At 39.0% G+C, this 16,602-nt stretch overlaps 1 protein-coding gene across 2 annotated transcripts in view; it reads right to left on the bottom strand.

Annotated features, from left to right (window-relative positions):
* Positions 1-16,602, bottom strand: part of mtmr11 (myotubularin related protein 11) — a 78,276-nt gene that overhangs the window by 51,144 nt on the left and 10,530 nt on the right. Inside the window, exons 1-2 of one of the 2 annotated variants that reach the window (XM_022668702.2) lie at positions 2,237-2,340; positions 420-489 (exon numbers count right to left, since the gene is read on the bottom strand). In XM_022668702.2, coding sequence (XP_022524423.2) covers positions 420-480 — 61 coding nt within the window. In that variant the 5' untranslated portion in view covers positions 481-489; positions 2,237-2,340. Of the gene's footprint in view, positions 1-419; positions 490-2,236; positions 2,341-16,602 lie in introns of those variants that run through there. The other variant, XM_022668701.2, reaches the window with a different exon arrangement.

Raw genomic sequence — 16,602 nt, 5'->3', positions numbered from 1 at the left:
ATAAATGTTACTGGAGAGATATAATCTGTCTTTAGTAGATATAATGGTAAATGGGATGGCACAATATTTTAGGGTATAATATCGTTCATGATATTTAAAAATTTTGATGGTATTATCATGTACGATACAATATTGCACACCCCTATGATCCAGGATACCAAAACGATACTTAGAAGAAGAAAAAACACAGCAATAAAATAATTTCTGCCAGGCATGTCATACTTTCTGTCAAACTGTCTAACTAATTTATTCAGTGTGTCACTTGATTTCTCATGCAGTCCTAATAAACACCAATGCCAGCTTATTACTGTGGCCCTGTTTACATTTACAAGGTGGTCCAAAGCTGTATTACCGAAAACAACCTACAGCAGCTCTACTGTAGCTCACAATTAATATAATGTTGTCCATTATAGCCTTACCTGGTAAACAGCACAAGCCAAACATGTCTCTCCCCCGGGCATGTAGACCACTCTGGTTCATTATCCTTTCCTGTAGAGGTGAAAACAAGATAAAAATGAGGATAAGATGCATATATCCAATACGTTCATACCAGATTCGCACATAGATCAGTGCTTGTCAACTTAACACATAGCTTAATCTTCACGGTATTAAGATATACAGTGAGTCCAAGAAGTATTTGATCCCTTTTTTGATCCTGATTTTCTTCGTTGGCCCACTAATAAAGACATGATCATTCTATACTTTTAATGGTAGATGTATTCTTACATGGAGAGACAGAATATTAAAAAGAAAATCCAGAAAATAAATCTAAGGAATATATATTAATTGATTTGTATTTCATGGAGTGAAATAAGTATTTGATCCCTTAGTATTCATAAGCAGTTCTGGCTTTTACAGACCAGTTAGACACTCCCAATCAACTTGTTACCTGACCTGAAGCCACCTGTTCACACTAATCACTTGTGTGAAAAACACCTGTCCACAGAATCAGACAGATCACACAGATTTCAAGTCTCCAACATGGGTAAAACCAAAGAGCTGTCACAGGACCTCAGAGTCAGAATTGTTGACCTTCACAAAGCTGGAATGGGCTACAAAAAGATTAGTAAGGTGTTGGATGTGAAAGTAACAACTATTGGTGCAATTATCAGAAAGTTTAAAGAGTATAACATGACAATCAACAGACCTCGGCCCGGTGCTCCAAAGAAGATTTTGCCTCGTGGCGTGGCAATGATGCTGAGAACTGTCAGAAATCGTCCTGCAACCACTCGGCAGGAGTTAGCAAATGACCTGAAGGCAGCTGGGACCACAGTTTGCAAGGAAACAATTGGCAACACTTTGCGCAACAATGGATTCACATCCTGCAGTGCCCAAAAGGTACCCCTGCTGAAGACAGCACATGTGGAGGCACGCCTCAAGTATGCCAATGATCATTTGAAAGATGAACCAAGTTATTGGGAGAAGGTTTTGTGGTCAGACGAGACCAAAATTGAACTTTTTGGCCTCTACTCCACCCGCCATGTGTGGAGGAAGAAAAATGCTGCCTATGACCCCAAGAACACTGTGCCCACCGTCAAGCATGGAGGTGGAAGCATAATGTTTTGGGCGTGTTTCTCTGCCAAGGGTACAGGGCTACTTCACCGCATCACTGGGAAGATGGATGGAGCCGCACAATGTACCGCACAATCCTGAGGGACAACCTCCTCCCCTCTGCCAGGGATCTGAAAATGGGCCGTGGTTGGGTCTTCCAACATGATAACGACCCTAAACATACAGCAAAGGCAACAAAGGATTGGCTCAAGAAAAATCACATTAAGGTCATGGAGTGGCCCAGCCAGTCGCCAGACCTCAATCCGATCGAAAATCTATGGAGGGAGCTGAAGGTCAGAGTTGCCAAGCGACAGCCCACCAACCTTCATGATTTAGAGAGGATCTGCAAAGAAGAGTGGGCCAAAATTCCCCCTGGTGTGTGTGCTAAACTTGTGGTTAACTACAACAAACGTCTCACCGCTGTGCTTGCAAACAAAGGCTTTGCCACTAAGTATTGAGTGTGTTTGGCAAGAGGGATCAAATACTTATTTTCCTCATTGAAATACAAATTAATTAAAATATATTCTTTAAAATTATATTCTGGATTTTTGTCTTGATATTCTGTCTCTCCATGTTAGAATATAGCTACCATTAAAAGTGCAGAAGGATAGTGTCTTTATTAGTGGGCAAACAAAGAAAATCAGCAAGGGATCAAATACTTCTTGGACTCACTGTATATACTCACAGGGTCTCGCACTCACTGCAGACAGAAGTTTAATATGATACCCCAGTGCTTAGAGAAAGCCAAAACAACACGCCTCCATTACTCCATGTTTCCATAGCCTTTCTGCTCTGTTTCTGTCTGCAGAGCTCCTGCCAGACTCAAGCTGCTTTTTCTTTGGCAGATGACACGAAGTTACGGCTCTGCAGAAGCCGAGCTGGTGACGCATGTGTCTCCACTTAGCAGTAAAGCCTATTGCCCCCTTCCTCAATGGCCTCTAATGGAGTAAAACCACTGCAGAGCTAAAGTTCTACAAAAATAGAACCACCCCCCCCCCTCTTCTTCCACAATCTGCCTTTAAACTCACCAGGGCCAAGAAACCCAGAGGCTCAGACAAGGGCACAATATCTCCAAAACCCATAACCTTCAAGCCCAACACCTTCAATAAGAGCAGATTTTCTTCTCAAGCAGCTTTGCCTTCCACCAACACTCTCCGTACTATGAACCAGAACAAATCAGAGCTTCTAAACTCCGTTGCATCCGGCTACTTCCAGAGAACTCAGCAGTTTATGCCTCTCTGCAAAACTAAAGCTCTACTTCTAATGGGTTTTGAAAACTACAGGGTAGATAGGCAAATCTGTACACTCTAAAGACAAAAGTTCAGGAAGCTTCAGGAAAAAAAGCTTTTGGACAGCAACTTAAATCACTTTGGTTTGTGAGAGTACTTGATATTGCCATTTGGACTAAAATGTGCAACCGATTTCGAAAAATAAAAAACAAGCCAAAATTTAGCTCTATAAACAATCTACACTGACAATGATGGTTCCCTTTAAAGCACCCCAATAAAGAGAAAAGTGCATTTCAGAATGGTTGCCCAGTTAAAGTGATTCTCATGGCATCCCAGGTGGTTGCTATGGCATTGCTGAGTGGATTCAAGGCGACTGTTGTAGTGTTGCTAATAGCAATTTTCCATCAAAATAACTCTGGTGAACCAGTTCCATTCAGGCTTATGAGAACCACCATGCGTTTTCACCAGTCAAAACATCACATCATACGTCATCAACAGAGGGCGTTGCACAGCGGTGGTGCTTCTGTACAGATAGACATGCCCACAGATGTAGTCATGGTTTACGCTAAAGAACCTAGTATTCTTTGGTTCCCGCTGCGATCCAACGTTCCTTTTTCTGGAACCTACTTTTTCTGATGAAAACGCTGCAAACCAGTTCAAAATTAGGTTTGTGAACCAGAACTGTGCCGGATCCACATTGATGGAAAAGCACTGTAAGAGGTCATTTTGGAATTGCTGAAGAAGTGTTGCTAAGAGGTTAACTGGCATCACAGGCAGTTGCTATGGTGTTGCAGGGACTAATAATGATAAGAGGTTAATAGGTATTTTAGGTGATTGTTACACTGCTGCAAAGTGCCTAGCAGGTGGTAGCTATGCTCTTGACAGATTGTTGCTATGGTATCTTAAGTAGTGATCACGTTGATCTAGTCATATCTTAATAAGTCTGATAATGGCTAATGTTTAAACAGGTCTGCTTTTCTCCCAAAAGGTTAAATCCCAGCACTCACGCCCCAAAATCAAAAGATAGAGGCAGATACTGTCCACCACCCCACCTTAAACCCTCAACTTATCCTAAAATTATTAAATAGATCACAATCATTTATGAGACCAAAGTTACACTGCTCCACAGATCAATGCCAGAGAATATGGGGCAAAGAGATCCATGTTATTAGTCTAGTCTAGTCTAGTGTATTTTAAAAGGCACATTTGACTGGTTTATAGCCACAGTAAGTGCAAAACTACATCATAAACAATCTGAATAACTAAAGTTCTGTCTGATCTTCTCGTTCTCCAGTGCTGGGCAGAACAGACTCATTCAAACAGTTATAGCAGCAGCAGCATAAAAACAAAGTGAGTGGTGTAGAACTGATTCACTGTTTAATTAGAGAGGCTAATCTAATCGCTGCTCTTGCAGAAGATCAGCAGACAATACAACACTCAGCGTTTCCACTGCAGGTCTAAATCTGCTGAAAACACAACATAACGCTCCACTGAGTTTAAATTGAGGTATAATGTGAACAGTCTGTAGGCTGAGTGAGTTTAAATCGTGGAGGAAACGTTTACCTGATGATGGGTTTAGGGAGTTTTCTCTCAGCTGACTAAAAAAAACACAACAGTTTTTATGCAGCTTAAGAGACCACTTCATTTTCTAAATCAGTTTCTCTGTTTTAGCTATTTATAGGTATATGTTTGAGTAAAATAAACATTGTTGTTTTATTCTATAAACTACAGACAACCTTTCTCCCAAATTCCAGATAAAAATATTGTCATTTAGAGCATTTATTTGCTGAAAATGAAAACAAGTATATATTCATACAGTTTTAAGAGTTCAGAAATCAATATCTGGTTTTTAATCACAGTTTTCATGCATCTTGGCATGTTCTCCTCCACCAGTCTTACACACTGCTTTTGGATACCTTTATGCCACTCCTGGTTCTTAAAGATAGTGAGAGACTCTCCTGATCTGTCACTCTACATACATCCCTTAATACTCTGGATAATTCGATTGGTACATGCCTTGTAGTGAAGTATAATTACAGTGTAAGCCTCCAGTAAATGGGTTAAGAAGGTGTGGGAGAAAGTAAGAAAGTAAAAAAGTAGCTTTAAGCTCATTAACACAATTCCCATTAAATCACACAAAAATCCCTCAAAAACCAGGTTAAACATCCAGCGAATGATGGCTTAGTAGACTAATGCTGTCCATACACTACGTGACTAGGGATCACTATATGTAAGACTGCAACTAGATTCTTTCTGAGATTTTCCCCCCATCATGCTTCTGGTGGAGTTTACATACAATACATATTACATATTAAGTTACAAATAATGTGGATAACAATTCTGTGATTTATCAGAGACTCACAACTTCTGTCCTCATCAACAGTTTATTTTTCTGCCACACTATTAGTTCTTGAATTTTTAAAAGAATATATTTTGTGTTCAACTCCTTTCCCCTCTTTTTTGCAACAACCTTGTATATCAAAGAATCACAGTTTCACTGCTCTACATTTGCCTTGCAAAATGTGTATTTTTAACCTGTTTATTAAAATAAATAACACTGTACAATATGACAAAGTAGTGCAAAATAAAATAACTATAAATATATTTAAGTGCTACCTGTGTTTAAAATACTGTACAAATTAAAGTAAGAACCATATAAGACCCATTTACTGCAAAACGTGTTCTTTTTAAAATAGTTTGTACGTGAACAGTAACGTGAAATATAGTCTTGCTTCTTCACACAGCTCTCCTATTGGTTGTTGGCATCGTTCACGTCACTATTTGCGTGAGTCGAGTCCCAAGACTTATGATAATATTAAACACGGTTGATTTTATCGGAGCGCGAGGACGCGAACCCGACTGACTAAAACTTTCAGTCGTAGCCACCTTACACTGAACGATCGAGATGACTCTACTGCGACTCGACTGCAGCTCGACTCTAGCCAGACCCTCCTGATTTTATCCCTACTCTGGAAATCAGTCTGCGACTGAAAAATCGCTTAAAAATCGTTAGGTGTCTGAGAGTAAAAAGTCTGTAGTGTATGGACAGCTTAAACCTTTCAGTCCTAAACACCCTACACTAAACGATCCAGATGACACGACCGCAACTCCACTCTAGCAAGACTCTAGCAAGATTTGTGATTTTATCCCGACTGGAAATTTTTCTGTGACTGTGAAATCGCTTGAAAATCGTTAGGTGTATGGTCGGCATAAAGCTGTCCACACTACACCACTTTGAAAAGACTCTAAAGACTCACTCTAAAGTTCACAAGCTCGACTCAGCAGTCTACACACCACTGCCATTGGCTGATACATGTATTAGAGGAGGCATGTGCTGGTCCTCACCGTCCTAGAAAAAAATACTGTTTTAATGTGAATCGGGGACAGAGATCTCAAATTACAGACTATTTTATGGGTTTTTAAAGCCTCCAATGCTTCACTTCCTGTGTACGAAGCACATCACTGTGATCTGCAGGTTAGAGAAAAGACTGGCCACTAACCACTCTGAACAAACACAACCCAACAACATGAAAAAACTGACTGAAACATGGTGTTTGCACAGCTTCCATCCCCCCATCACCAGCTTTGCTGCACCACTGCAGACAAAAGGACATCAGTGCACAAAAGAAAACACACACACACACACACACCATCCACTAAAAAACAGTATACAGCCTTTACTACATCCAAAAGCCAGTAAAGGCCCCGGCAAACACTTACACAGAATGTTCTTGACCCTCAGACTGAATCTAACACCACCCAAGCACAGCATCCAGCAAATATACACACGCTGCCGGCATGTAAGCTCACGGATTTGTACTTCACAGGATTTCTTTATTGCTTTATTTGGAAACACTGATAAGCAAACTTCCAGCTTTTCCCAGAAGAAAAGGCGGGCTGAAAGTACCGGGGTATTTGAAGCTCTCTCTATAATACTGTGAGACTTATATACTGCAGAAACGAGGACTCTTAAAAACTGGACAAAATAATAAATTACAAAATAAATCATGATATTTATTTGAGGTCTTATCTCCAAGCACTACTAGTACTGCTGGGCAGAATAACTATATATACTCCTAACAGTACAGTAAGTCAAAAACCAGTACAGTAAGTAAGTTAGTAAATAAGAAAGTTTAAAACACCGTAATATACCATAAAACCAGAAATCAGAATCTTGAAAAAAAGTGTGATATACACTTATATAAAACACAAAGGCTTTAAATTAAGGCTTTGATTACTATTGGGTTCACATTGTCCGAAAAAAGTACACAATTTATTAAGAAATCAGACTTAATTAGCCTTGAAAACAGCTGAAGAATGCAAACTATAGACCTTAAAACGCGACCCTTTAACAGTTTCCTTTACAAAACTGAATATTTTAAAATAGTTCCATAAACACTATAAATGGTCCTGAAATACTCAAACTTTAAGTATTCAAAGAAATATTTCCTAAAAGCTCTATTGCACAAGTAAGACACAAGTTTAATATCAATTCACAATATGTTATTATTAAAGCCATTAAAAGCATTACAGCATTAAAATCAGTCACAATTCCCTTCTTCCTGCAGTTAAAAAATACATTCAGTTTATTGTGCATTAATATTAACCTTCAAGCTACATTATTAATATATTTAAAAAGGCTATAGTTACGGCTCTTGAACTTTTTTTCACTTTGTATTCAGAGTTTTATGGAGTTTTAACACTTGTGCTGAATAAATGATTCTGTACCCAGGACAGTTTCTAAGCTCGTCTGGGGGACGAGAGGACATTTTTTCCCGGCTTTGGATTTCATTCGTCTCTTTTCTGAGTGAACAATTGCATTTTGCTGTTGTTCTTCTACTTTTTTCTAGTCTGCTAAAAACACTTACACAGTGAGGAACAGCAGCAGGAGCTGACCTACTGTCACTCCGGTGCTTTAGCTTTTTATGCTAATTGGCTAGTGTTAGCTAACGAGCCGTATCTGATTCTAGGAATTTGTCATAGGCCTTAAACGCAGGACAAAAACAATAGACCCATTTTTTAAATATGATCTTTCGCAAACCAAATAGCTTCTCTTCAGTAGTTAACAATTTTCAAAGTAACATTAAGACGTTTAGATGTAGACCGCTCCAGAATCAAAATACCCAAAAAATCCTGTAGCCATGTTCTTTAACAGAATATTGGACTCATAGTTTTGCTTTAAAATAGCCTTTCATAGAGGCTGCCGAGCCTGTCATCAGGATCTTCTTTTGTATTAGCTTTAAATTAAATCCAGAATCATTATATAATAACAAAAGAGCTGGACGTAATTGCAATCTGATATCTAAAAGTTCAGAAAAAAAATATTATTATGAATTATGAAGTCCAAAACCTTCCTACAACTGGACATCCCCTCTCCCAAAAAAAAGAAAAAAAAAGGTATCAAGCAATGAAACATCTATATACAGTATCTATCTATATACAGTACTGTGCAAAAGTTTTAGGCACCAAAGCAAATTACACTAATCCATTTATCTCAGCAATATGAGTGTTTTTGCCTGAAAAAAGCACCACATTTGATTTGAACAGATGCAAATAAACATACATACAGTAAAACATAACAAGGAATTTTAATTTTTAACTAAGTATGTATTATCCTGTGAGCCGAGCAGAAGAACAAAGTTTAGTTCCAGATTTCTCCTGGATGCTCCTCCAGCATGTGTATATGTTCAGTTCAGTTCCGTCAGCAGCTCACCTGATTTACCAAATTTACCAATTTACCAAACCAGCTGTTGATTAATGTGATGAGAACTAGAAATAACTCTATTAAACTCAGATGAAGAGAGATTAGGAGATGTTTTAAGGAAAACAGGGCTGTAAAAGCACTGCTTTTTGTAAAATTGCTGTTTTTATTGTAATGCTGGTATTTTACTGAGCTAATAAACACTTACAGGGTAGGGCTGGGCGATATGGAAAAAAATCTTATTACGATATAGTTTTTCATATCAGCCGATATCGATATGTATCACGATATAAATCAAATCACTTTCTGTTACACTTAAAGGTTTCTATTTTTACTCAGAAGTGACAGAATAAGGGAGTTATGGACAAAATCACTAGCAGGCTCAGAGCCTTGTGGACAGACACTAGGATGTTAACATCTTGCCAGGTGGGTACAGCTTTTAAATTAATTTTAAAAAGGGGACAAATATATAAACTAAAAAATATGTAAGACCCTTTACATTATATGTCTGTTTAATTTAAATTGCAATAACACTTTATTTATTTTTATAAAATTATATTTAATCAAAAGATCATTCCCCTCCCTGAATGCAGGCAACTACATAAAGCAAAATACAAGAGTATATCACAGTGTTCATTTTGACAGGTGATTTTGATACAGTCTTAGTCTTTTCACTAAAATGTATAATAGTTTTAGTTACATTTTAGTCTATCGGATATTATTAGTTTTAGTCAGATTTCAGTCTAGTTTAATTTTGGTCATATAAAAAGTATGTATTACATATGTTTTACTGTTTTTCTATTTTCTATTTGTTGTAATTTTAGATAATTTACTGCTTATGTTTTTTTTTAAATAAGAGCCTTTAGTTTTTTTTTCATTTAAATTAAGCTAACATTTAAATATTTAAAAAAAAAAGTGGCCTATAATGGAGGTGGGAGGAATAAAGTCAAGTTTCTGAAATGATCCACTTCTACTGCAGTACAGATTTATACTAACATTACTGGCTTTCAGTAGACTAGACTTACATTACTTAAGTGTATTTAAAACTCCAGTTCAGTAACAGCAATGTTTAGCTCAGTTCAAATACAGCTAGACAGATTATATAATCTTCTGTATTTAGTAAAATATCCAGCATAACAGACTCTCTATCTGTTAAAAACTATAAAACACAAAGACAGAGGAGAATGCTGCCCTCAGGGTTTTCTAACAGAAACAGTGAGAGTTAGGAAAAAAGATGGAAAGTGCTTCCTTTCTGTGTGTTTATATACTAACCCCTCACTCGTGCTGAAGTTAACCTTAATTTACACGAAACGTGGATTAACACGGCTAACGTGCGTTACCCATTAGTTTATTAGAATGTAAAAAGCAGTGAAAGCATCTTAGCTAATGATGACAGATTGCACAGATCCCTTTTACACCTAAACATCGCTAACTTTAAACTGGAGACAAGCTAATCTAACTAGCAGCAAACAGAGCAGCGTTTACCTGCCTTCAGAAATCTGAACAAGCTCACCTCTCTAAATATCTTGGAGACGCATGCCTCATATTTAAAAGGTGAGTTTTCCAGTGTAGCGCCGCTGAATAGTATAAATGAAGTTTATCCAGTAAATGGGAGAGAAGGAGCCGCTATGTGAGGAGTTCAGAGTGGAGGGGCTCGGGGGGTGGGGCGGAGGGGGATGGTGGAGAGGGGAGGGGAGGGGTTGTACTGGGCTGAGCAGCAGTTCAGCGTGCTGCCTGATCTCGTGCTGCGCCTTTTCACAACGCTACTTAAACGGGAAATAGAAAATTTAGTTTATCGAATTTCTCGCCCCGACTTATCGCGATATATAGTTTCCTCGATAACTATCGATATCGTTTTATCGCCCAGCACTATTACAGGGGTTTGACAATGAAACTGAAACACCTGTCATTTTAGTGTGGGAGGTTCATGGCTAAATTGGAGCAGCAACTGCACATTGCACCAGTAAGAGCAGAGTGTGAAGGTTCAATTAGCAGAGTAAGAGCACAGTTCTGCTCAGAATATTGCAATGCACACAACATACCAGAGTTCAAAAGAGGGCAAATTGTTGGTGCACGTCTTGCTGGTGCATCTGTGAGCAAGACAGCAAGTCTTTGTGATGCATCAAGAGCCACGTTATCCAGGGTAATGTCAGCGTACCGCCAAGAAGGGCCAACCACATCCAACAGGATTAACTGTGGACGCTGTAAGAGGAAGCTGTCTGAAAGGGATGTTCGGGTGCTAACCGAGATTGTATCCAAAAAACATAAAACCACAGCAGAATTCAATGTGCACCTCAACTCTCCTGTTTCCACCAGAACTGTCCGTCAGGAGAATAAATTATTGTGGTCTAAAACCAGGTGTTTCAGTTTCATTGTCCAACCTGTGTACTTCACAGATAAGAAGCTGAGGGTAAATACTTTTATCACAGCACGCCAAGTGTCACAAAATAAGTGCTGAGTGTGACTAAAAAAGTGAAGAAGACACAATGTTTCACAATGTACCAACAAACCCTCTGAGGTCACAGATTTTTGCTGAGGTTTCATTTCTATACAAGTTTGATCACATGACCAACACGGGTATCGTTCCATCTCTTCTTTCCTCTCTCATTCCCTCTCTCTCTTTAGCTTCTAAAGTAGGAGGCAGTCAGCAGTCGTTGCTGTTTCCATTGCTCATGGCTTCCCCATTTCTGTGGTCAGAGAACGAAGTCAGTCCACCTCAAGGCACATACCAACAACCCCCCCAACCTCTAACTCTCCCCTGATAAACAGAAGAGGCTCGGGGCAGCAGCAGCAGCAGGAGCGGTGGGAACACAGCAGGCCAGCGGCACATAAAGCTCACGTCGTTAACTTTATTGGCCGCTGCCAAAAAGCACAATACACTCCTGTGTTGGGCATCAATCTCCAGCTAAGTGAGGTAATAAGGGCCCAGCAGAGCACTTCAGGTCTACTGTTTTTTAAAGAGTCGAGTCGGACTGAAAGGTGCTTTGTCACTCGCTCGTACCGTTGCCTCCGTGAAGAACAGTGATCTGTATAAACAAGAGGGAGAGCAGCGAGGTTTGGCCACAAAAATGAACTGTCTGAAAAGCTTCCTCCCGAAGAAACAGCATATTTTTGTATGATTGTGAAGTGTTTCCTCTAGAATCTTCCAGCAGCAGCAACAACAGACCCACACAAATTCTTTTTCCAAACCGTTTTCCACCTGAAAAATACTCAGAGCTGTACAGGGCCAGGATAGTAACACTATCTGTTTCTCAGTGTAAATTTCATTACATTACATTACATTACATTACATTTGGCAGACGCTTTTGTCCAAAGCGACTGTGTGTTGAATAGGTTTGTACCATATTGCATCATCATACACAATAATATGGTCGTGATTTTTAAAATTAAGACTAAGAAAAAAATTATGATTACATTGTTTGTCCTACAAGGTTTTGAAAGAAACAATGATTAAGCAGGTGTCCCAATACTTCTGTCCATCAGCACCCAGTGAACAACTTACGCTTAAGCACCTTTCTCAAGGTCACCTCAGCTGTAGATGTTGTGAAAGAACACAGCATTGTGCTTTCCCTCCCACATCCCCCACTTCCTGCCAGTACAGGGGATCAAACCAGCAACCTTCCGGTTTCACACACTTGTGATCTACCGCAACTTTCGGTGGTCTTAATATAGCTTTAATTTAATGACACTGACCAAATACTACATGGTGCTGGGCGGTATGACCAAAGATGAGCATCACAGTATTTTTCAAGATACACGGTATATCACATTTTTTTTTTTTTGTATGGCTGAAGTGTGTGTGTGTGTGTGTGTGTGTGTGTGTATACATATATATATATATATATAAATAAAAACAGAAAAACAGCTGAAAAATGAAAAAAAAAACATTAAAAAGAGATAGGCTTATAACTTATAACACTGCTTCCTTTTCAAAACTAAATATTTTAAATAGTCCTAAAAACACAATAAATTGACCTAAAATACCCAATGTTTAAGTACTCAAAGGACATATTTCTCAAAACCACTATTAAGACACAAGCTTAATATCAATTTGCAATGTGATATTATTAAAGCCATTAGAGGCATTATAGTATTAAACTCCAGTTAACAAATACGTTCAGTTCAGTGAATTAATGCATTAATATTATCCTTTAAGCTACAGTATTCATATATTTAACTTTAATAACTGCTTTTAAGCTTCTTTTTCTGTTGTTACCTTGTTTCCAGAGTTTTAGTGAGTTTTATTTTTTGTGCTGATTAAATGATTCTGCACTCCAGACCGTTTCTGGGATCGTCTGGGGGAATTGTGTGAATAATTGCCGTTTGCTGCTGTTTTATTTTACTTGGATAAAAACAGTCATACGACAAGGGACAGCAGGAATTCCTCAGCTAAACTTATGCTAACTGGCTAGCATTAGCTAGCATTCTGTGTCTGCTTCTTTGACGGCACTGCTGTCAAAGCACAGCCCTCCGCAGCGCCTCTAGCAGTATGGCGGTATGTGAAAAATGCATATTCTAAAATCCCCTCTGGTATATCATATGAATTAGTATACATTACCGCCCAGCACTAATGGCGTATTATGTCGTGCTGAACTACAGTGCTCAGAGATTTGAAGCACCTGTGTGTTGAATAGGTTTGTACCATATTGCATCATCATACACAATAATATGGTCGTGATTTTTAAAACTAAGACTAAGAAAAAAATTATGATTACATTGTTTCTCCTACAAGGTTTTGAAAGAAACAATGATTAAGCAGGTGTCCCGATACTTCTGTCCATCAGCACCCAGTGAACAACTTACGCTTAAGCACCTTTCTCAAGGTCACCTCAGCTGTAGATGTTGTGAAAGAACACAGCATTGTGCTTTCCCTCCCACATCCCCCACTTCCTGCCAGTCCAGGGGATCAAACCAGCAACCTTCCGGTCTCAAACCCAATTAACCTTTAACCCACAGGCCACAGCCGCCCCATTTGCTGAACTCTCTCAGTTTAAGAGCAGCACCACAGTGAATAGTGAGCCAGGGTTTGCTACAGTCTGGATCCAGTGCGAGAACCTGAGAGAGACTTGAACATTCACACAACAAAGAATACAGCAGGCTTTGAGCACTGCACAGAGCGCTATTGTATCTGATCCCCAGAAACCTGCAGGGAAAAGCCTGCGCCGTGACTCCTCTGATTATCCCCGGCCTTTGTTTCTAATGTACCCCTCGCGGCATGTTCTGTGATTTTACAACAGCGCAAGAGGGAACACTCCAAACTGATTTGCCATCAATAAAAAGAAGCAGATCAGAGCTATGCCAGGTCAGGAACCCGGGAAAATCATGTTATGTTTTTTTTCTCTGATGTTTTCTGTTTTTTTTTTTCTTCAATAGGCTAGTATAGGGAGTAAAGGAGCGTGAATATGGATTGAGTGATATAAGGGGTAGTAAAGATAGTATGAGGTAATAATGGGCAGTATTGGGTGTATTTGGTAGAATTGATTAGTATGGGGAGTATAGGGTGGTATAGGGAATACAGGATAGTATAGGGTAGTATGTCTAGTACAGGGTAGTGCAGGGGGGTATAGACTAGTATATGGTGCTACGGGGGAGTATTGGGTGATATAAGGGGTATACAGTAGTCAAGATTGTCTAGGGTAATATATAGTCATATCAGGAGTATATGATATAACAGATTATTATGTGGTTAAAGGGTGGAATAGGGAATAAAGCATAGTATAGGATAGTATGGCTAATACTGAGGGGAGTATAGGGTAGTTTATGGTGCTACAGGAGGGTAGAGGGTCATATTAGAAGTATAGAGTAATAAAGAGAGTATAGGTTAATATAGGGCCACATTGGATGCATAGGGTAGAATAGATTAGTATAGGGTGGTACATTACAGGGAATACAGGATATTAATACAGGACAATGTAGGGAATATAGGCTAGTATATGGTACTACAGGAGGGTAGAGGGTGATATTACAAATATATAGTAGTAAAGAGAGTATAGGGTAATATATGGGGCAGTATCAGGAGTATAGCGTAGAATAAGATATAGTGTAGTGCAGCGAATATATGGATTATAGAGTGGTGTAAGGTGCTATAGGGTGCATAGGGTTGTATAGGGAACACAAGGTATGAGTAGTAAAGGGTAGTGTAGGGAAGTATTTGCTAGTATATAGTACTATAGGGGAGTAGAGGGTGGTATAAGGATTAGAAAGTAGAATAGGATATAGTAGGTTAGAACAGCAAGTATAAGGATTATAGAGCTGTATAAGGTATTAGGGAGTAAAGGAAATACAGGTTAGTTAGTGTAGGGGAGTATAGGCTAGTATATAGTCTATACTTTCAGGGATCATTTCTATAGTTTAACCCTTTCAGACCCTGCATCCATTACAATAGACATCATATATTTTTTAACCAAAAAAAGCTTTGCCCCGCCCACTGTACTGGAAAAAACGTAGTACCTAACCCTAATTAACAGAGGCTATTTTTTTACTAATTTAATGTCATATAAAACACTTTTTAATCATGTTTATTTACTGTTTATTGATGGTTTATGAAACAAAAGTCAATATGAAATGTAACTTAACATAATTTACACATGGATTCCCATGCAATAGAAAAAAACAGTTCAATATTTTAGTTAACTGGATTAATTTGCTATATAGATTTTATAGTACAATATTAGAGTCTTTTTTCTGTGCATTATAGACAGAAAACAGCATTCCATCACTGGAGATAAATCAGGTCTGAAAGGGTTATGGTAGTATAAGTTAAGGTAGGGTACTTATGAGGACAAACGGTGGTACAGGGTAGTATAGGAGTGGAGTATAGTGTAGTAAAGAGTAGGGGTGTCACGATTCTCTAAATCCTCGATTCGATTTCATTTTCGATTTGAGGGTCACGATTCGATTCGATTCTCGATTTTCTTGTTTTTTTTTCTTATTATTATTTTATGCCTCATAAAATTTAAATAATATATTTATTATTATTATTATTATTATTATTATTATTATAAATATTATAAATATTATTATTATTATTTATTAAGATATATATGGTAATGCCATCTAGTGACTTTTTTTGGTAGCAACAGTGTGCACTATTAAAACAAGCAGTTTATCAGAGCTGTGTGTGGATGGCTGGTGAAACTGCTCATTACATGAAGCTGCAGTTCTTCATCCAACCACTAGCAGCAGCAGCACAAGCCCCGCTCTCTTCACTCAGTCACTACTTCAGTACAGCCCAGCCACGGGCTACAGAGCTCAGCCAGTCCGTTTTTACTGTTTCTGTAAACAAATAAAGGTTTTAACCCCACTAACCGGATAATACAGCTCACTACAGTTCATCTTTCAGCCCAAGCAGCTAACAGCAGCAGGTTAGAACAGCCGACACGGAGGCACTGCTCGGATTACATTATAAACAGGTCAGTTAACCCGCTGCTAACCTCAGGATGTTTATAACTACGGAGTTTAGTGGACACACCACGGCCGCCAAGTAAGTCTTTTAAAGGCTACTGAAGACTATTAAAGGCTATTAGAGTGTAACCCCTGGCTCCCAGGGGTTACAAGAGGTTATTGAAAGCATTATTGGGGGGCAGAAATCAGTACAGGCTGGTTAGATAAGTGATGTGGGTATTGTCTTATAAATATTTACACATAACTTATATCTCTCCTGAAAAGCTTTTATTTTAGTCAGAAACACGCTTGTGTTTACTTTATCTGAGAGAAAGATGTTTTTTTAATTCAATGGAAAGCAACAGGTGTAGTCAATTATAAGTTTAAGATTTTTAATCCACCTCACTGTGATCTATAGTCAGTGTTCTCAAGTCACACTGACACACGCATTTCAGCGAGTTCACACGCTCTCACCTGCGCGCACCCACCCCTCCGTTAGATACAGATACAAAACCTGCGCGCCCAACCCCCGCCCCCCCTCCCCCGTTGGACAGATAAAAACAGTGATCACACTCCCGCCGACTGCGCTCATGCAGTGGCTATCTCTATTTAAATGAATAGGATGCGCTGTGTTGGTGCCGCGCCATTTGCGTAGCGCGCTGCGCTATTTGCGTAGCGCGCGCGGGAGGGATCGTCGATCCTCTTTGTGACTTCGATACTCGAGATCGTGACCTCATT

This window comes from Astyanax mexicanus, chromosome 1 (genome assembly GCF_023375975.1).
Source record: "Astyanax mexicanus isolate ESR-SI-001 chromosome 1, AstMex3_surface, whole genome shotgun sequence".
NCBI classification, from domain to species: domain Eukaryota; kingdom Metazoa; phylum Chordata; class Actinopteri; order Characiformes; family Acestrorhamphidae; genus Astyanax; species Astyanax mexicanus.
The sequence above is the reverse complement of the archived record's forward strand: the minus strand, read 5'-3'. Positions and strand labels throughout refer to the sequence as shown.